The sequence below is a fragment of the Triturus cristatus genome, chromosome 6, assembly GCF_964204655.1.
Source record: "Triturus cristatus chromosome 6, aTriCri1.1, whole genome shotgun sequence".
NCBI classification, from domain to species: domain Eukaryota; kingdom Metazoa; phylum Chordata; class Amphibia; order Caudata; family Salamandridae; genus Triturus; species Triturus cristatus.
In genome coordinates this window covers 1,235,403,905-1,235,427,035 of record NC_140589.1, presented here as the reverse complement: position 1 = coordinate 1,235,427,035, position 23,131 = coordinate 1,235,403,905, and the positions used below count along the sequence as shown (strand labels likewise).

Sequence of the window (23,131 nt, the reverse complement as noted above, 5' to 3'; positions counted from 1 at the left end):
AAATCAGGTTCAGAACCTAATATCTCACCTCCTAATTTTAACTCTTTGAGTTTCTGTTACCCAAAAGCCTTGTTTAAAGGAACTGATAGACCTCTTCAGATATTAATAATTCATCTGCCCCCCCATTCCACTAATTTTTAAAGGAAATCTCTTCCAATGATGGAGAAAATTTTAAATTAATTTGTATAGGAAGTAAAGGTGCTGAATAAGTTGTCAATTCAGGATTACTGGTCACCCCATCAAAACATTTGGAACCAGGATTTATATAGAGAAATGTGGTTCTCCCCATTTAGAGGGCTTTCCTTGATATGGTTGGTTCAACGAAGGCCCAGTAGTGGTAGTACATCATGCATCCTAATAAGTTATTATCAGAGTTCTGATGCATACAAGTATTTTCTAGTACTGGGCAGGGCAGCCCCCCACTAACTTTGGGAACCGCTGGAGGATTTTTAGTCAGTGTGGACTTCTTTCCTTTCCAGTGCACAGTGGAAGACACACAGCTGAATGCCCAGCAGCTCACTTTTTGTAACCATCAGCAACAGAGCCAGTAGAAAAAGTGGCTTCAAGAAGATCAACATCTTTACTGGTGCTATCCTGTCTAACTCTTAAATGGGTGCCATTTCAGTTTCCCACCTCTGTGATAATTTCTCAAAAGAGTACTAGGTTCTTGAATTTCTACAGCATCCCTCTATCGGTTGTATGTCAAATATCGATAATAAATGTGTCTGCTATAAATGCTGTGGACTAACAAAAATTTCACTCTATCAGAGGTACATTTTTTATTATAAACTCCAATGTGGAAATATTTTTGTAAATATATTTAGAACACAATCTTTTTTTGTAACTCTTTATATTTAACAATACAACATAATACACAGCAGGACAGTTAGTCATTTGACAGTGGTGGGTTACAACATGGGTGTAGTAATCACACAAGGGGGCTAGAGGAGCTTTAAGGACCTGCATGGGCCACCTCCCCACTCATTAATCATATCACAAACAAGGCCACGGGTCCAAACTAGACTGGAAGTCAGACAAGTGACTGGATGTACTCTTACACACAAAGTGGAATTCCCTTTTAAGGATGGTTCCCCTCACACACCAGAAGTGTCATGCTTCATCATAGGGGTGCCTCCTTGCATGGGAGACCTAGTCTACACGTGGGCTACAACCCCCTCGCTGCGAGGGAGGAGCTCAGGGATGTTTTTATGATAAGGGGGCGGTGTACTAAAACCCTATGTGAGCCTGGTGTGTTGGAAAAAGTGCAGTGCTGTAATGTGAGTCATTAAAACTGGCTATGGGGTTAGCTATGGTGCAACTTTATTCAGCTACACGGTGTCAGGATTAAAAACAGAATCAAATAGCTGGTAACGCAGGAGCCGTCATTAGAGGGATCTGTGTTAGTGCAAGACCAACATGTTTCGGCCAAGGGACCTTGTATGGAATTTATGATGGTGATAGTGTCATGGGTTGATAGCTGCTTCCAGTTGGTGAGCGGGTGGGTGTCGGTGGCATCGGTTTGAGTGCAGGGGTGCTTGAGGTCAGTGGGTTGGGGGTCGAAGTTGCTGTAAATGTTGCTGATCTTGTGGTGAAAGTAGTTCAGAATGTCAGAATTCAGGGACTATGCCTCTCTGCCACATCAGTACCTGTCAGCCCTGATTTCGTGGCTAGCTCCTAGTGCCTTACCTGAACTCCTAAATTCCCAGAGTAGCAGGTCATTTTGGCAACCTAGAACACAACACTCTAGTCCCCAAGGGAACCGTGAAAACACATCATCACCTTTCACTTCTTACTCATGCATGTCCATAATAAACAAAATAAAGACACAAGGAAAGTTTACAATATTTATTGAAACTATTGTGCTCTTTTTTTAAGCAAGTGTGTACAACTGAGCAAAGAACTCAACATTATTAGCAAACTGTATATAATGAAAAGCCCTATCATGGTATATTATATATCTGTCTAAGCCTAACCTCACTACGTGAGCACAAGAATATATCAGTGATCTCTGGGATTAGCACTAGACCCCATACCTGGTATTCTTTAGTTAGGTGGTCCACATCATAAGTGTAAACTAAGTTTATGCAAGGCTGGGATACCCGTTCCATGACCTGTCCCTCTGCAAGAATCCTCCTCTCTGTTTTCAGAAAAGCAAATCTGGGTTTCTATGATAAGAAACGCTGCATTGGAATATAGTGGCTGTACTTTTGCATGGGGTCTAAAATATTAGGAGATATTGCTGACTGATCACATGATAACAGTGCACCATGTTGTTCGACTTTGTACGAAAAGTCCCGAGAAGGAGAACTACATAACAAATAACATGTGCTGCGTATTTCTAAAATAATATTGTAGCAAAAAAAGGGAATAAAAAGGTAATATGCAGAACTAAGGGAAAACTAACGTAGGTCCAGAAGGTAACTTACGACCACTTCAATTGTTTGGGATTATCAAGTACGAGAGCAACTCATTGATACTCATAGCAACACTCTAGACAAATATCTATGTGGGGTGCTTTAAACTTGGTGAGCAGCCTGTAAATTATTAGAGACCCCACCTGCTTGCAGGGATTACTATGCCTTCATTGCATCCAACAGTGTGGTGGAGAAAGTAGAGGTGGACGAATTTGGCAAATAGCACCATGTGGTGTTTTTTACCCTGCTTGGAATTCTTTTTTAGTTGTGTTAAAACAAACTTTCAAAGTGGGACTTTAATTCAGTAATACAAAAGCCTAATAACCCTGACTTGCAGAAAGCCCTGGGCAGGGAATTCTAGTGACTTTGAATGACCTATACAGGGAGAGGTGACAGTCACTGTGACCTGGTGGACATGCTACTGCGTTAAGGGTTTCCACTGGCGGAGCCAGCTGAGGTTCTGCTAGTGGAAACCCTGCATATATACCACCTCTATAAGGGGCTGGGGAACCATGAGTTTGGTGAGATGGAAAAACCACCAATTTATAGCAGCACTCTCAGAACACCAAACTTTAAATGATCTGCATGTCCATATTAATCAGGATGACTCATCTGTAGAATAAACATTTCCTGAGGTCCTGGAAGGGTTTGGGTATGATCATAACTGATACTATAGTTGTCAGTTATACAACATTTTATGTTATCGAGATGTAAACTCATCCATCCAGGGATTTTAAAGCCTTAATTGTTGTCCATGTCATCTTCCCAGTATCTCCAATTTCCTCCTCGTGTGATTAGAAATCTTAGTGAGTTACATCTCCTAAATAGGTACTGAGCTTAAGAAAGGTTGATGTTTCTGTAGAATACAAATGCCTGTACAAATCCTAGATAGTTCTTATTTCCCCTCCACCTGAAGAAGCCTATTCCCTTCTCATCTTTTAAAGTGGGAATATAACATTTGTCTCCTTTAGCCCTTATCCAGGATGCTGGACTTTTTTTATCATTTAGTTTTTTTCTTATTTGATTTGCCCTTGTTACAGTATGCATGTACCTGTTTTTCAGTGGTATCTTTCATTCATGTTCGATCCAATTGGTTTGGGTCAAGCCTAATTTTTCCGTTTAATTTCCAATTCTTTCTCTTCTGTCTAATGTTTCTCGTGTATCAGTGCGGGCAGGCATTTTAGCTTGAACACAATGGCTAGGACCCTTCTTCTCACTAGTATCCACAGTGATCCCCCAGGGATTTCTAAGACCCAGCCACCTTCATCTCTCTGCTGTATCATAAAGCTGTGCTGGGTTCACTCAGTTCTTGAGCAGCATGTTTTTAAGTCAGCATGCCAGGGGAATTTTTTTTCCCAGAGCAAGGTTGAAAACTCTTGTGTCCACAATATTCTTTGATTTGCATTCATGCATCCCTAAGTTCTGTTGCTTTTGGGACTATGGTAAATATGTGATTTTGATATTTACAAACCTACAGGAGTCCTCTCTCTTTCTATAGATTGATTTAGGAAGAACCCCTGCCACCTGTTCATTCTTCAATGACCTATCCTCAGTGTTCACATCACACTGCCAAACTAAGTTCTCCCACCACTATTATTGTCTCTGGAGAGAACAAGGAAGCACAATTGACATTTATGCGGGGGGGCATAAATCAACACAATAGTCAAAAGGGTGGCCTTTGCCTTCCCTGTTGCCACCACATATCTTCCTGCTTTATCTCTTATCATCTCAGACAGCTCTATTGGAAATCTATCCCTCAACAGAATGCCATCCCTTCATCCCCAGGTGTTTCTGTCACCGGCAGAGAAGACTTGGATGTGAAAAATCCTAAGTTCTTCTGTACTCCTTTCAAAAAACATTCTGTAAGCAATTTATTTCATGAGTCAGTTTCTTCAGGAGGTGTACGACAGACAACATTTTGTTGGCAGAAATGGAACCCATTGGGTCACATTTATCAAGGATTTGCACCATTGCAGTGGCACAAATAGTTATGCAAATTGGCGTACAATCTTTATTTGGGATTTACTTTCGACAACAAATTTTCATTTGTGCAGCCCAAAAGTAACCCAATGTAGCATTTTGCACTACACTGAGTCAAGGGGCGTCCATGGATGGTACATGGGCATTCCCATTCAACTGCTCATGGTTCGTGATGTAAAGCTCTGGCCACTAAAAATGTAGGTAGGGCTTTGCACCATATATATATGTCTCTTCAAGGCAGGTGTAACATTTGACAAAACTTTTCTTTTCTCAAAACTTTTCTAATTTTGTGTTGTAATGTACAGCACACATTCAAATGTTAGAAAAGTTTTAAACTATATCCAGGTATGGTATTTTGTACAAAACCTATGCTAGTCATCATACACACACCCTTGGACTATGGTATACCTTGACCTGTTCTCAGGCCAGGTCCGCTCCCCCACCGCGCCAGCGTTCAATGCTGGTACTCTGCCTGCTGCCCTCGCCGCTGCTGCTGTTGGAAGTTCAAGGCCCTCCTCCACCCGCAGGCTCCCGCCTGCACCTCATCCCTGGTGGCCCAGTGGTGGGCGGTAAGTATCAAGTCTGACCTCTTCCTCTGTCCGTCTTTCTCTCTCCCAATTTCCCTCCTCCTGCTTGTCTGCTGCCCTTAATTGTATTCTGCCTTTGCCTTTGCTCGTTGCATTTTTCGTAAGCTTTTCTGCCTTTAGCCTGCCTGTCTGTTTCCTCCTAATTGTATTCTGCCTTTGCCTCTGCTCGTTTTTTTTTTCGTAAGCTTTTCTGCCTTTAGCCTGCCTGTCTGTTTCATCCTAATTGTATTTTGCCTTTGCCTCTGCTCGTTTCATTTTTCGTAAGTTTTTCTGCCTTTAGCCTGCCAGTTTTTTCTCTCACTCTCTGTTCTTCAGTGCTGTTGGTCTTTTTTCAGCGCCCTACTCCCCCCGTCCGCCCCCCGCTCTCCTTTCCCGCCACTGCCTCCCTTGCGGCCCCGCCCCCATCCTCTCCCATTCGCCACCCGCCTCCCAGCTGCTGCTCCTCCCTCCCTCCACCCTTCTTAATGCAGTCCGCTGCGCGGCCGCGCGCAGTGGGCGTGCCGCTGGCGCGCCAGAGGCAGGCCCGTCTGCGCCCGTCCGCGCCTGGACCGCGCCCAGCACCAGGACCCCTGGCCCCCGACGATGCCAGCCTACACGACGGACTTACGACGCCGCCACCCTCAACGCACTCAAACCCGGCAGGAACCCTGCCTGCTACCGAGCCACCCCGTAACGCACCCACGTACCCTTCACCTGCCAAGCCTGCAATTTCACCTGCCTCCGGACCTGCACCGCACCTGAAAGGCCAGGCACCAGCAACAACTACCTCAAGTGCATCCTGCTCAACACCCGCTCCGTCCACAGACACGCCGTCGAACTCTGGAACCTGCTCGACACAACTTCACCAGACGTCGCCTTCCTCACGGAAACCTGGATGAACGCCTCCTCAGCCCCCGACATCGCCATAGCCATCCCGGACGGATACAAGATCACCCGGAGGGATCGCGCCAACCAGACCGGAAGAGGCATCGCCATCACCCACAGGAACACCATCCCCATCACGACCAACTCCGATGACACCCTCACTGCCGCCGAGCACCTTCACTTCCAGATACACACCGACCTCAAGACCACCCTCAGAGGCACTCTCATCTACAGACTCCCGGGACCACGCACACAATTCAGCAAAGCCATCGCAGACTTCATCAGCCCGCACGCCCTCACCTCCTCTGACTACATCCTCCTAGGGGACCTCAACTTCCACTTGGAGAACAACAATGACAGCAACACCACCACCCTGCTGGACAACCTCGCCAACCTCGGACTCAAGCAACTGGTGAACACCCCCACCCACTACGCTGGCCACACACTTGACCCCGTCTTCTCCTCCAGCAAGCACATCTCCTTCAGCCACTCCACCGAACTTCATTGGACTGATCACAGCTGTGTCCACTTCAACTTCAGGAGAACCACGACCCACCACCACCCGCAACAGGCTCCCCGCAGGAGCTGGAACAAGATCACCGCCGACCAACTCACCACCTCCCTCAGCCAGAACCCTCCCGCTAGCGTAACGGACACCAACGAAGCAGCCCGCAACTTCACACAGTGGCTCACCAACTGCGCCGACGACCTCACACCTCTGAAGAACCCACCCAGCAGACCCGGCAGCAAGAAAGCCTCGTGGTTCACCAACGAACTCAAAACATCCAAGAAAAACTGCCGCACCCTCGGAAACCTGGCGCCACGCCCAGACTACAGAAAACATGACAGCCCTCAAGAACGCCACCCGCATCACCAGCTGATCCACACCACCAAAAGAACAACATTCAAAGAACGACTGGACAACAACACCCACAACAGCAAGGAACTCTTCAGCATCGTCAAAGAGCTCTCCAACCCCGGCACCGGAAACAATGACATCACACCCTCACAAGACCTCTGCGACTCACTCGCCTCATTCTTCCACCGCAAGATCGCTGACATACACAAGAGCTTCGACATACAGGCCACGCACCCAACCACCGAACCAATGCCCCCCCCCCACCAACCTCTGCAACTGGACCCCGGTCAGCACCGAAGACACCACCCGCACGATGAACACCATCCACTCCGGATCCCCTGCCGACCACGTCTTCAACAAGGCCGACTCCATCATCGCACCCCAACTCCGGGACATCATCAACATCTCCTTCACCACCGCCACCTTCCCGGAGAGCTGGAAGCATACCGAGCTCAGCGCCCTCCTGAAGAAACCGACAGCGGACCCCACCGGCCTCAAGAACTTCCGCCCCATCTCGCTCCTTCCTTTTCCTGCCAAAGTCATCGAGAAGACCGTCAACAAACAGCTCGCTGCCTTCCTTGAGACGAACGGATCCCTCGACCCCTCACAGTCCGGTTTCCGAGCCAACCACAGCACCGAGACCGCCCTCATTGCAGCCACCGACGACATCAGATCCCTGCTCGACAATGGGGAAACAGCTGCCCTCATCCTCCTGGACCTCTCTGCAGCGTTCAACACAGTTTGCCACCGCACACCAATACAGCGCCTCAGCAACACCGGAATCCAAGAGAAGGCACTGGAGTGGATCATCTCGTTCCTCGCCAGAAGAACCCAGAGAGTCCGCCTCCCCCCGTTCCGTTCCGCAGCCACCGAAGTCATCTGCAGCGTACCTCAAGGATCCTCGCGCAGCCACACCCTCTTCAACGTCTACATGAGCCCCCTTGTGGCCATCGCACGCCAACACAACCTTAACATCATTTCCTATGCCGATGACACCCAGCTGATCCTCTCCCTCACCAACGACCCCGCCACTGCCAGAGCCAGCCTACACGAAGGAATGAAAGACGTCACCGAGTGGATGGAGAACAGCCACCTGAAATTGAACTCAGACAAGATGGAAGTCCTCATCCTGGGATCATCCCCCTCTGCCTGGGGCAACTCCTGGTGGCCCCCTGCCCTGGGCACCACCCCACAAGCCAATGGACCACGCACGAAACCTGGGCTTCATCCTGGACTCTTCCCTCTCGATGACCAAACAAGTCAACGCCGTCTCATCATCCTGTTTCAACACCCTGCGCATGCTCTGAAAGATCTTTCGATGGATCCCCACCGAAACCAGGAAGACGCTCACCCAGGCACTCGTCACCAGCCGACTGGACTACGGGAACACCCTCTACGCGGGATCCACAGCCAAACTACAGAAAAGACTCCAGCGCATACAGAACACCGCACGACTCGTCCTGGACATCCCCCGCCACAACCACCTCTCCGCCCACATGTGAGACCTGCACTGGCTCCCCGTTAGCAAGAGGATCACGTTCAGACTCCTCACCCATGCACACAAGGCTCCCCACAACCTGGGCCTCAAGTACCTCAACAACCGACTCACTTTCTACACGCCCACCCGCCAGCTGCGATCGGCCATCCTCGCCCTCGCCACCATTCCATGCATTCACAGAGCCACCGCCAGAGGAAGATCCTTCTCCTACCTGGCGGCCAAGACATGGAACTCCCTCCCCATCCACCTACGGCTGACCCAGGACCATCTCTCCTTCAGGAAGCAACTCAAGACCTGGCTTTTCGAGCAGTAACGGACCCCTCCCCCCCAGCGCCTTGAGACCCTAGTGGGTGAGTAGCGCGCTTTAAAAATTGTTTGATTGATTGATGGTATATGGGTGTGGGTGTTGTGCCTGGCAGGCTAAAGCATGCCAGCACAGAGGATGACTGCAGAAGTGCCAAATCTTTGAAGATGTTGCCACCCTTTCACACAATGCAGCAACGTTTGATGCTGTGGTGCGTCCTTTCAAAGTAAATCTGGCACTTCATGTTAAGTCATTAGTAAGTGTGCTGGTACTCTTTCAGCCAAAGTATTACATACATACCCAACGCCCAGATTTCACTAACTCCACTGAATTGCCTTTTCTCAAATAGCCAACAAGAGCGTTACCAAAATAAAATTGTTAATTAGAAATATGCTGCTGAAGATGTGGCAGATGAGAGAATACAAAATCATGACTTTGACCACGCCCCCTTTGGCACACCCTATGATCAATATGCTCTTTGATCCAAATGAGAATGTACAGTTTTAGTTTGGCAGGACTTCGGGCCAGACATTTCAGCTTCAACCTAAAGTGGTGAAAGCTATAGCATCCCCTTTGCTTGCCCCAGCACTTCTACCCATAACGCACGTGTCTTTTGATAAGTCCTGAATGTAGAGAGCTATTTCCCTTCTCTATTCCTCTCCCCTCATTTGGTTGTGTGCAACCTCCAGGGCCACTTCACTTTGTAGGGCAACATTTTGCTGTTCAGGGTCTGTCTTCTACGAACATTAATTTGAAATATGCTGAACCGCTGTAATCCTTTTCGTCTAACTCAAAAGCTAGGAAAAATGAGTAGGACAGCTATATCTCAAATTCTCTTGAAAAGGGGAATCAGTCATCAGCTTTACAATATTTGGTCAGTGTTATCCATGAGAGATATTGCAATTTACTACTTTTATTGTTTTAAAAAATGAAGGCATGTTGAGCTGGGTAGGATTTGATTAGTTTCTCTGTGTGTATGAAACTGATGTCTTTTGACCAATGTATCCCGGTCTGTTCTGCTTCTTTTGTTAGTTGGTTCACTCAATGAAGTCTACCCATCTTAATTTTGATCGAGGTGGGACCTGCTAGGATTTGTCGGAGGCAAGAAGCAACATATCTTTACAGATCATCTGACTCATTCTCACTCTCTACATTCCTTTTTTTTTTAAACTCTTTTCATTGAAAAAATAGGCATGTAAACAATTAAAACACAGCATTGTTCAGGTAGTCAGTGACACTCATCACAGTGAGACATCTAAAGCCCATTGTCACAATACAATATGGATGTCATCGGGAGTGCCGAACTATCAAATCTTCAGCATCAGTATCGTCTCGGCTCCTCGGTGGTTCACATATATCCCCCTGGAATGTGTTCCATGGCTCCCATATGTGCGCCCACTTCTTTAGACAAGCCCTGGAGACATAAATGGGTATCTCTGTCACCATACACCAGTCCATATCCATGGCCCAATCAGCAATCCGAGGTGGGTTCGGAGCCCTCCACAGTCATGCAATATTCCGCTTGGCCACCATGAAACCCAAAGGGATCCAAATTATTTCCTTGGCATTAAGGTCAGTAGGGTCCCATATGTTCAACAGAATCAATTGCACTCTCTATATTCCTAACCCTAATACTCTCCCGCCTAGAATGGTCCTTTAGGTTCACAAGTGTAAACTTGAGTTGCATGTGTTTATTGGGCTAGCATCATTTTATACAGAGATGTTGTTTTTGAACAAGACCCTAAAGAAAAAATTCAATGATCTACATTCTGATGTTCTATTTGATTGTCAGTGATTGACTTAATTTCTTCTCCATCTTTTCCCTGGCTGAGGTATGATAACTTTTGAGACCCTTGAGGCAGCCAAGACAAATATGCCTTACTTAGTAATGCTATCTCTAGCAAACACTTTGTCATTCTTTCCTTTCTGTTCTGGAGAACCTTTTTCAGTGGGAGGTTTCATTTCTGTGTTCTTTCTACTTCACATAGTAGAAGTCTTGGATGCCACCTAACTTTTGTCTTCTCGGTAGAATCCAGTTCTTTCTCAGTGGGTTTATTGCTTTCAGCAGATTTAAATTCTAATTGCCATTTTTTTGCAAAATGGACACCTCAGATGAGTAGACATTCCCCTCTGCTAACATTTCTTAAAGACTCAAGGTATGGAAGGCAGTACCTAGATATTGTTGGTCTCGCCAGTGTTAACAAACCTTGTTCTTGTGTCATTGAAATGATTTTTAGCTCACAAGAACATAGACCCATTTGAGGACAGTTGTGAACAATCCCAGAGTTTCACTTTCAGGACCTCTTTAGTCATTTATATGGGGAAAAGGACGGGGGCTCTTGGGTGCTCTGCATACTATGGTCGCACTCCTCTCCACTGCTAGAGTATCACCATGGGCAACATTCTTTGCCTATGAGGTACCTACTGAGCCCAAAGTTTAATTTACTCTATGCCTCTATGTTTGGTCTTCGTTTTGTGACTAGCTGCATCTTGTCACAGAAACAAGCTGATGTTCACTCTTTTTGTCTCTGATTCACCCATACAGGTAGCCACCAAGCAAAGACAACTTGTTATTGTCGACTAAAGTGTTCTCAATACTGTTCCTGTAATGTATTCCTTGAGCAAAATCCTGAGGAGTCCTTCTGCACGATCCCTTGGTGTTGGAGCCAAGACCAATTGTCACACCAGGAGTTTGCACAGGGACAATCATCTTTCCTCTCTCCTCCTCTTTTGCACTTAGGCCAGGGCCCCAGAAGCTCTCACTGACATCTCTGGAGTGCTTCTCTAATCAGTTGCCCTTAAGTGCCATCTTGCTTCTGTAGTTGCTGTGGCCAGTGAGGGCTCATTATGACCACTTATCCCAGCAATATGCCATCTTACTGTCTTGGGGACAGAACTGTCACTGCCTCCTGACTCCATTAGCCCTCAGGGTGACCAAAGCTAAGGAGTTTTCAGAATATTGAGAAATAGAGCCAATGAGCACCACAAAGAAGCCCTGTTAGCTGGGTGGACACAACTCTACCATTGGGCTATTAAGAACTGGATAGTCCAGTGCTGCCTATGGGGCAATTCCCTAAAAGACTAACACACGGCCAAAAACTAACACAAAACACATTGCCAAATAAACAAAGATGGCCTGATACCAGCTCTTTCTAAAGAAAGTGAAATTCTGTTTTTTTAAGAAAGCGACCTCGGTATTGCTGTTCAAGCCCTCCCACTCTCGCATCTGGATGAAGATAACCCCCTACTCCATGGCCTCTTTGGCTCCACACTGGCACCCCTTAAAGGTGTCCTACACACTGTAGCATGTCTCATCCAGAGTCTGAAGAAATATGATCATATCACCCCCCATCCTCCTAGAATTTCACTAGCTCTTCTTGCAGACTTGTACCGTCCTCAAAACCAGCTAAACCATTTATAAAGCTGTAACACCAGAATCCCCGCTTATATTTAAGTCAAGTTCACCATCTCTGGTGGTTCGTGGCACAACCGCAGCAAGGTTGCCATTAGATTACAGACTAAGAAATGTAAAAAAGAAAATAAACAAGGCAACAGGACTTTTCCATCTATGTACCCAGGATCTGAAACTGCATCCTCTTATCTGTGAGGTCCACCCCAAAGCTGCTCCATTTTAGGAAAGAGTTGAAGACTCACCCCTTAAATAATGCTAAATCACAATGCAAGCCTGTCTGCGCCCGTCCGTGCCTGGACCGCGCCCAGCGCCAGGACCCCTGGCCCCCGACGATGCCAGCCCACACGACGGACTTTCGATGCCGCCACCCTCAATGCACTCAAACCCAGCTGGAAGCATGCCGAGCTCAGCGCCCTCCTGAAGAAACCGACAGCGGACCCCACCGACCTCAAGAACTTATGCCCCATCTCGCTCCTTCCTTTTCCTGCCAAAGTCATCGAGAAGACCGTCAACAAACAGCTCACTGCCTTCCTCGAGACGAACGGATCACTCGACCCCTCACAGTCCGGTTTCCGAGCCAACCACAGCACCGAGACCGCCCTCATCGCAGCCACCGATGACATCAGATCTCTGCTCGACAACGGGGAAACAGCTGCCCTCATCCTCCTGGACCTCTCTGCAGCATTCGACACAGGTTGCCACCGCACACTAATACAGCGCCTCAGCAACACGGGAATCCAAGAGAAGGCACTGGAGTGGATCATCTCGTTCCTCGCCAGAAGAACCCAGAGAGTCTGCCTCCCCCCGATCCGCAGCCACCGAAGTCATCTGCGGCGTACCTCAAGGATCCTCGCTCAGCCCCACCCTCTTCAACGTCTACATGAGCCCCCTCGTGGCCATCGCACGCCAACACAACCTTAACATCATTTCCTACGCCAATGACACCCAGCTGATCCTCTCCCTCACCAACGACCCCGCCACCACCAGAGCCAGCCTACACGAAGGAATGAAAGACGTCGCCGAGTGGATGGAGAACAGCCGCCTGAAATTGAACTCAGACAAGATGGAAGTCCTCATCCTGGGATCATCCCCCTCCACCTGGGGCGAATCCTGGTGGCCCCCTGCCCTGAGCACCACCCCCAAGCCAACGGACCACGCACGAAACCTGGGCTTCATCCTGGACTCCTCCCTCTCGATGACCAAACAAGTCAACGCCGTCTCATCATCCTGTTTCAACACCCTGCGCATGCTCCGAAAGATCTTTCGATGGATCCCCACCAAAACCAGGAAGACGGTCACCCAGGCACTCGTCACCAGCCGACTGGACTACGGGAACACCCTCTACGCGGGATCCACAGCCAAACTACAGAAAAGACTCCAGCGCATACAGAACGCCGCCGCACGACTTATCCTGGACATCCCCCGCCACAACCACCTCTCCGCCCACCTGAGAGACCTGCACTGGCTCCCCGTCAGCAAGAGGATCACGTTCAGACTCCTCACCCACGCACACGAGGCTCTCCACAACCTGGGCCCCAAGTACCTCAACAACCGCCTCACTTTCTACACGCCCACCCGCCAGCTGCAATCGGCCAGCCTCGCCCTCGCCACCGTTCCACGCATTCGCAGAGCCACCGCCGGAGGAAGATCCTTCTCCTACCTGGCGGCCAAGACATGGAACTCCCTCCCCATCCACCTACGGCTGACCCAGGACCATCTCTCCATCAGGAAGCAACTCAAGACCTGGCTTTTCGAGCAGTAACGGACCCCTCCCCCCCAGCGCCTTGAGACCCTAGCGGGTGAGTAGCACGCTTTATAAATTGTTTGATTGATTGATGGTACATGGGTGTGGGTGTGGTGCCTGGCAGGCTAAAGCATGCTAACACAGAGGATGACTGCAGCAGTGCCAAATCTTTGAAGATGCTGCCACCCTTTCACACAACGCAGCAACGTTTGATGCTGCGGTGCGTCCTTTCAAAGTAAATCTGGCACTTCATGTTAAGTCATTAGTAAGTGTGCTGGTACTCTTTCAGCCAAAGTATTACATACATACCCAACGCCCAGATTTCACTAACTCCACTGAATTGCCTTTTCTCAAATAGCCAACAAGAGCGTTACCAAAATAAAATTGTTAATTAGAAATATGCTGCTGAAGATGTGGCAGATGAGAGAATACAAAATCATGACTTTGACCACGCCCCCTTTGGCACACCCTATGATCAATAGGCTCTTTGATCCAAATGAGAATGTACAGTTTTAGTTTGGCAGGACTTCGGGCCAGACATTTCAGCTTCAACCTAAAGTGGTGAAAGCTCTAGCATCCCCTTTGCTTGCCCCAGCACTTCTACCCATAACGCACGTGTCTTTTGATAAGTCCTGAATGTAGAGAGCTATTTCCCTTCTCTATTCCTCTCCCCTCATTTGGTTGTGTGCAACCTCCAGGGTCACTTCACTTTGTAGGGCACCATGTTGCTGTTCAGGGTCTGTCTTCTACGAACATTAATTTGAAATATGCTGAACCGCTGCAATCCTTTTCGTCTAACTCAAAAGCTAGGAAAAATGAGTAGGACCAGCTATATCTCAAATTCTCTTGAAAAGGGGAATCAGTCATCAGCTTTACAATATTTGGTCAGTGTTATCCATGAGAGATATTGCAATTTACTACTTTTATTGTTTTAAAACATGAAGGCATGTTGAGCTGGGTAGGATTTGATTAGTTTCTCTGTGTGTATGAAACGGATGTCTTTTGACCAAAATATCGCGGTCTGTTCTGCTTCTTTTGTTAGTTGGTTCACTCAATGAAGTCTACCCATCTTAATTTTGATCGAGGTGGGACCTGCTAGGATTTGTCTGTGGCAAGAAGCAACATATCTCTACAGATCATCTGACTCATTCTCACTCTCTACAGTCCTTTTTTTTTTAAACTCTTTTTATTGAAAAAATAGGCATGTAAACAATTAAAACACAGCATTGTTCAGGTAGTCAGTGACACCCATCACAGTGAGACATCTAAAGCCCATTGTCACAATACAATATGGATGTCATTGGGAGTGCCGAACTATCAAATCTTCAGCATCAGTATCGTCTCGGCTCCTCGGTGGTTCACATATATCCCCCCGGAATGTGTTCCATGGCTCCCATATGTGCGCCCACTTCTTTAGACATCCCCTGGAGACATAAATGGGTATCTCTGTCACCATACACCAGTCCATATCCATGGCCCAATCAGCAATCCGAGGTGGGTTCGGAGCCCTCCACAGTCATGCAATATTCCACTTGGCCACCATGAAACCCAAAGTGATCCAAATTATTTCCTTGGCATTAAGGTCAGTAGGGTCCGATATGTTCAACAGAATCAATTGCACTCTCTATATTCCTAACCATAATACTCTCCCGCCTAGAATGGTCCTTTAGGTTCACAAGTGTAAACTTGAATTGCATGTGTTTATTGGGCTAGCATCATTTTATACAGAGATGGTGTTTTTGAACAAGACCCTAAAGAAAAAATTAAATGATCTACATTCTGATGTTCTATTTGATTGTCAGTGATTGACTTAATTTCTTCTCCATCTTTTCCCTGGCTGAGGTAAGATAACTTTTGAGACCCTTGAGGCAGCCAAGACAATTATGCCTTACTTAGTAATGCTATCTCTAGCAAACACTTTGTCATTCTTTCCTTTCTGTTCTAGAGAACCTTTTTCAGTGGGAGGTTTCATTTCTGTGTTCTTTCTATTTCACATAGTAGAAGTCTTGGATGCCACCTAACTTTTGTCTTCTCGGTAGAATCCAGTTCTTTCTCAGTAGGTTTATTGCTTTCAGCAGATTTAAATTCTAATTGCCATTTTTTTGCAAAATGGACACCTCAGATGAGTAGACATTCCCCTCCGCTAACATTTCTTAAAGACTCAAGGTATGGAAGGCAGTACCTAGATATTGTTGGTCTCGCCAGTGTTAACAAACCTTGTTCTTGTGTCATTGAAATTATTTTTAGCTCACAAGAACATAGACCCATTTGAGGACAGTTGTGAACAATCCCAGAGTTTCACTTTCAGAACCTCTTTAGTCATTTATATGGGGAAAAGGACGTGGGTTCTTGGGTGCTCTGCATACTATGGTCGCACTCCTCTCCACTGCTAGAGTATCACCATGGGCAACATTTTTGCCTATGAGGTACCTACTGAGCCCAAATTTTAATTTACTCTATGCCTCTATGTTTGGTCTTCGTTTTGTGACTAGCTGCATCTCGTCACAGAAACAAGCTGATGTTCACTCTTTTTGTCTCTGATTCACCCATACGGGTAGCCACCAAGCAAAGACAACTTGTTATTGTCGACTAAAGTGTTCTCAATACTGTTCCTGTAATGTACTCCTTGAGCAAAATCCTGAGGAGTCCTTCTGCATGATCCCTTGGTGTTGGAGCCAAGACTAATTGTCACACCAGGAGTTTGCACAGGGACAATCATCTTTCCTCTCTCCTCCTCTTTTGCACTTAGGCCAGGGCCTCAGAAGCTCTCACTGACATCTCTGGAGTGCTTCTCTAATCAGTTGCCCTTAAGTGCCATCTTGCTTCTGTAGTTGCTGTGGCCAGTGAGGGCTCATTATGACCACTTATCCCAGCAATATGCCATCTTACTGTCTTGGGGACAGAACTGCCACTGCCTCCTGACTCCATTAGCCCTCAGGGTGACCAAAGCTAAGGAGTTTTCAGAATATTGAGAAATGGAGCCAATGAGCACCACAAAGAAGCCCTGTTAGCCGGGTGTTATGGACACAACTCTACCATTGGGCTATTAAAAACTGGATAGTCCAGTGCTGCCTATGGGGCAATTCCCTAAAAGACTAACACACGGCCAAAAACTAACACAAAACACATTGCCAAATAAACAAAGATGGCCTGATGCCAGCTCTTTCTAAAGAAAGTGATTTTTTTTTTTTTTAAGAAAGCGACCTCGGTATTGCTGTTCAAGCCCTCCCACTCTCGCATCTGGATGAAGATAACCCCCTACTCCCTGGCCTCTTTGGCTCCACATTGGCACCCCTTAAAGGTGTCCTACACACTGTAGCATGTCTCATCCAGAGTCTGAAGAAATATGATCATATCACCCCCCATCCTCCTAGAACTTCACTAGCTCTTCTTGCAGACTTGTACCGTCCTCAAAACCAGCTAAACCATTCATAAAGCTGTCACACCAGAATCCCCGCTTATATTTAAGTCAAGTTCACCATCTCTGGTGATTTGTGGCACAACCGCAGCAAGGTTGCCATTAGATTACAGACTAAGAAATTTAAAAAAGAAAATAAACAAGGCAACAGGACTTTTCCATCTATGTACCCAGGATCTGAAACAGCATCCTCTTATCTGTGAGGTCCACCCCAAAGCTGCTCCATTTTAGGAAAGAGTTGAAGACTCACCCCTTAAATATTGCTAAATCACAATGCATTAAATATTCACCATTCAGCTACAGCTCCTATCATTCATTGACTTTATGCTTGGCTTTGACCCTGTACAGTGCTCCGCAGGCTACTGGCTAGCTTCACACATTAGAAATACAAATACATACATACTGAATCACTTCAGATCTCCGGTAGTATCTAATGCTTTCCTGTACAAACCTGGTTGTAGAGCTTCATTGTTGGCCAATCATAGCAAGGTCACTATATTTCATTCTGTAATCATGGCTAGCAAGGAAATTTCATTTTCAGATAATGATCAAGTCAGCGAATTTGCCATATGATCTTTACTTATAGCATGCAGTGGCCCAAGCCCTGATTCTGCTTCCAGTGAATGTAGCAGTGCTCTTATAACTACCATCCTGTAACCGCAGCTCTATAAAGCATGTATTAGATAACTTTTCCCATAAGGATTTTCGTCTTTAAGATTGCATTCTTAGCTTTTAAAGTGACACATTTGAGGAGGCATACATTTCTCTCTAATAGACTGACTCCCTATGGAGCCTCTAGGTTTACTGGAAGTCAGCTAATTTGGAGTGAGAAGTGGAAAATCTCAACCAGTTTTTCTTACTGGGTGGGTATGCAAATTCTAAAATCTCTCCCTTTACCCCAAAGTCAAACTCTTCTTCCTTACTTTTTTAAGGGTTCTTTTTGTGTTTGCTGTTTTATTTTGATTTTATTATTTTCTTTATTTTGAGATATTTAATATAGTATCATAGAGGAATAAAGCAATGAGGAAAACTTAAGTCATAAATTAAATACAATACATTTACACTAGAACAAATGGTGTGGTTCAAAGCTTGAAAATAAAGGGGTACAATAAAACACATTTTCTACATAAGGTTAGTGTATGAAGGATCTGCACCCTCTTGGTAGGCCGGAATGAGGAATTTTGAGGTATAAGCAGGTATTATTCTTTTTTAAGTAAAATAGCAGAACAAAATCTGACAATGCTACTGGTGAAAACGTAGTGGAGATATGCCAATCTATGCACAGGCCACTATCAGTCTAGCAATTAATATAGCAAACAAAATAGCTATTTGGTATTCAGACTGGATATTAGGTTGACGAAGAAGCCCACCCACGTGACTACCCTAGTTACAAAAGAAGTAATTTGGTACCAGTGAAGTTTACATCAACAGTTCACATACTCCTTCCTTTTACGGGTTTTTCTGGCATTGCAAAATCAGGATATACCTTGCATTTATGAAAAGGCCATGGTAGTCTGACTGTTTTCACAAGTGCAGGAACGAGTTAAGCAATGACATCAATGTTGCTCACACCGTATCCAGAAATGAGTTTACCGTATACTACACATAAAATAATGTAATCTTGCAGTTTTAATTAACTTAATCCTTTACTGCCCCAAATTTGTACTGCTTTCTGAAGTTCTTATTCAGGCCATAGTCAATAGTCATTAGAGGTTATTTGTTATTATCTATGTATACAAAAAACAAAAATCCCCTTTCTTATGTTTAAACCACAGTCCATTTTAACATCACAGATTAGGTTTGTACTTCAATATTTAAATAAGTCGTTAGTATAACAGATATGCCAAAAATCTTCCCTTCCTTCATTCTCTTTTGTACATTTAACAATTGTTAATTCATTGCTGAAAAGCCCTTCTAAGTACTTTTACTACTACTATTAGTGTGATATATTAGCTGACACCTTGGGACTACTTAAAAAACCCTGCATGCAGGCGGAGATCTGAAGCAGGGGTTCTAATAGTGCACACTTTCATTCACTAACTATCCAGTGGAAATGACAAGTCTCAAGGAAGTTGACCTCTACTCATAGGCGTTGTAAGTAGGGGTGTAGGGGGTTCTGCAGCACCCTTTAATGATCATGCTGGAGTTCACAAGGTGAATGAGCAATAAAGATGTCTATGTTGAAAGCCTATGAAAGGAAAGGCTGTAGGATGTCAGTTTTTTCTAACACATAACAACATTTTAATACCTGTAAATGAACTGTGAACAAATATCAATATGTATCAGCAGTTAAGAATGCACAAATGCACTTTTTTTTTATCATTCTGAAGTGTATGAAAACAAAGATTTTATTAGGATCTAATCAAATTATGACAACACTTTGCTTGATGATATGCAAATTGTAAACATGTGCTGAAACCCAATTTCCACACATTATAGTTTGTGTGCTATAAAGTTATATCAGTAAAACTGCATGTCATGGCAAATTTTGTCACAATTTCAATGGAAAATGTGCTGTTTGCAAATGATAGTGCATTCACACCATGTTTTAGTAACATATTTATAATAGTGTGCTCCAAAATGCACTACTAACTACCTACAACACACATACAACTCTCCCTCTGAATGGACATAGCTCATTTGCTATACTTACTACAAACAGAGTTTGAGGTCTCTTCTTTTTAATAAAGCAATCACAATAATTGAGGAATTGCAGAAGTCTCCAGGGTGGTATCTAACTAACCAGAAGAGACCTCAAACTCTGTTTGTATTTCGTAGAATGTTGTTACAGAGGGGTAGGCACAACCATAATTTTTGCGGTCTGAACTGTCTGATCTCTAGAGAGCTTCTTCTACCCTATATCATGTGGCCCGCACAGGTAAGAGCGGTGGGACAGGGTGTGGTGAGGGGGAAGTTGACAGATGATGGGATAAATAAAATTAAATAATAAATAAATAAAACCACTTACATTGTGCTTGCCGCATCGCTGACTATTTTATTTTTTATTTAATTTTACCTATCCCGTTGTCTGTCGACGTCCCTCCGCCCCGTCCCACCACCCCACGCCTGCCCTCAATACATTTTTTTACACATTTGCCATACTTGTTCTATGTGTGACGCTTGGATTTCTCATATTCCTTATTGTTTCAGTGATTTAACATTGATGGCAGCACCCCCGCTCAGAAAATTGTACCAACACCACTTCCTCTGTTGGCATGACAATACCTCAAGGCCCATGGTCGATCGGATGCTTGGTTTTAAATCCAAACCTGCTAACACAACTGTCACAATACTTTTTTATTGAGATGAACAATTGCATCCATGTTTATTTCATCAGTCAAAACACTGCTTGATAGTTTTTGCTTTTTTTGTCTGAAATATTTAAAATGGCTACAAAATTAAACATAAATATTTTGTGTTTGACTGCAGGAGGTGTGGCATTATGTTAATACAGAGAAACGTTAACAAAGAAATACCTTTACACTGAACATACAACAGCAAACCCGTACAAAACAGTTGTGAGAAAGAAAATTATTTTTGATCAATACAAAGAAATATACAACTCATTAATGACATATATATTTTGAGATTCGGTAAAACAATAGATAAAGGGTGTACATATCTAACAAAATAACATGTTAAAGGTTGGTAAAATGAATGAAGTTATGGTTTAGGCTAAGGGTCCATGTCAGAGAAGGGATCATTACCCCAGTTAAGATTAGGGTAAATGTGATCATTAGTGTGAGAGTTAAGTTCTGAGTAGGGGTTAGGACTATAGATAGTGCTATGTTTGGGGTTAGATTATGCTTTAGAGAGGGATGCTAAATATAGTTTCACTGTAAAGGAATGTGTTGTAGTCATTTTATTTAGGAGTCCTAAAATTAATTTAAACATTGTTCTTGAGTTTTTTTGTAGTAGTGACCTTGCAAATACATGTCGCTGTTAAGGCATTTCTGTTAAGGTATTTTTTGCTGAGGTATTTATTGTAATAAGGCAAATTCAGGTCAGTAGTTATGGTGCTGACTGCTTACCTGCCAGAGTTGTTGCACACACAGTTTTTGAAGGCTGGCTGGTTCCGTAGGGTCCAGGAATATAGCTCTCCGCGGTAACACAGTAAGTAGAATTTGGGTCTAGTTTTGTTACATTCAGGAAACTATTTTTGCCAGACAAATTCCACTACAAAGGAAAATTAAAATTGTATTTACAAGAGCCAATACAGATTGTTAACAAAATGTAACTCAAAACCACCACGTAACTAGTATATATGCTGCAAGCTACAAGGCCTAAAGCTTTGTAGTAAAAATATTGTGAGGAAAAAAGTAGACTGCAAAAAACCTTGTGTAATAAATGTGGTATCCTGAAAAATAAATCAAAAACTGTTGCGGCTTATAAGGCAAAGGTAAGTGTACTTGGAGCAGGGGCAAGGGGGCATCCTCTTGCTAATGTATAGAGGAGCATTACCAGTAAGGAGGGAAGGGCACGGAGTACTAGAAGGAGTTTTTAGAATCCAGGGAAGGGTAGCATTAAGAGGTAGTGTGGTTTTGGGAGGGTTGAGGGATTGGTAGATTTAAAGGGTAGTTAGTGTATTTAGGTTCAGTAAATGGTAGCATTAAGGGATAGTAAGAGGGTTTTAGGGTTCACTGAAGGGGAAGGGGAGCTTTAGGGGTAGTTCATAGCTTTTAGGGTTCAAGGAAGGATAGTGTAAAATGGTAGAATTGGATTTTTAAGGCTCAGGGAAGGGTAACAGTAATAAGTAGTAAGGGTTTTAGTGTTCAGAGAAGGGTAGCAGTGAGGGGCCGCTAGGTCCAGGCAGGGGTTAGTGGTAAGTGTTAGTAAGAGTTTTTAGGAATCAGGGAAGTGTTGCATTAATGGTATTAAGGGCATGGAAGGGTTCAGAATTAGCGTTAAGGGGTAGTTAGTGGCTTGTAGGGGTCAGGGAAGGGTAGCATTAAGGAGTAGTGCTGTTTTTTAGGCTTCAGGGAACGCTAAATGATGACGGACACAACACTATCACCTTGACAATTTCAATTCGGCTTTCATGTAGTCCACATTTTAAAGGTCAACTTTATTACATGCAACCAGCCAAAACTAGTAATGTTAACAGTACTGTTAACAGAAAAGCCAAAGATATTCTTCCATTTCTTGGACTAGTTCATGATATCATGTCACTGTGGGCCTCATTCCATTGTCAACAGCAGTTCTGGGAGGTAAATATACATAGGGACACATTGATACTGCAGGTTTTAATTTTCCTCATTGAGGTATCAGCTTAGAAATCAGCAGTTCTGGCAAAATAATTCAAATTTCCTCCAAAACATGGCACACTGTAATTTGTCCTGGTACAAATTTCACAACATGTTTTTTTTGTTTTATATAGCATGAACTCGACCCGAAGGTATCAAAGCACTTTACATGAGCACCAGTTGCGTTACAGACAGACACATTCATTTAGTTAGGCACAGGGAGATTAAGTGATTTGCCCAGAATCACAGGCTGTTGAGAGTTCCTGCCAATACTCAAACCCTGTTCCCGAGCTTCGAGGTTGACCGCTCTAGCAGTTAGGCTACATCCTCTCTGCACACTACTTGTAATCAGATTCAGCAGAAAATATTGGTTGGCCCCCAAACGGGGTTCCTGGGCCATCTTAGTTTCAGGACCTATATTGTGATTAAAAAATGTCATACTTGCACAAATACAATGATCTACTGAACAAATCGAAGTCTTTGCAAGTTATTAGGATGGTACGTTGGTTGGAGCTAACAGGCTATGACCTGCTTGACCAATAAGACTAATGCTGGCATGTCTCCCTTGACACAACTAGATTTTAACTCCTTAATGGCCTGAAGGAACAGGATGTTACAAAACAAACTCCTGAAGGGTTGGGCGGCAATTGATCCATGCACACCCTCAACCAAACTCCAATATCTCAGCCAACAGTTATGTTGTTTTTTTAGTGCACTTGGTAAAACACATGTAATTGCCACGAAAATAACACTACCACACATTTGTTAGAGGATATAAAAGTGTATGAATGGATGTAGGTCACCAGTT

The 23,131-nt window shown here is 44.7% G+C and overlaps 1 protein-coding gene across 4 annotated transcripts in view; it reads right to left on the bottom strand.

Annotated features, from left to right (window-relative positions):
- The window catches only part of LOC146821237 (interleukin-20 receptor subunit alpha-like), a 313,666-nt gene that overhangs the window by 20,375 nt on the left and 270,160 nt on the right, over positions 1–23,131 (bottom strand). For all 4 annotated transcript variants that reach the window (XM_085612176.1, XM_085612177.1, XM_085612178.1 and 1 more), the window contains one exon: positions 21,112–21,256. In XM_085612176.1, the coding sequence (XP_085468302.1) occupies positions 21,112–21,256 (145 nt within the window). The remainder of the gene's footprint in view (positions 1–21,111; positions 21,257–23,131) is intronic.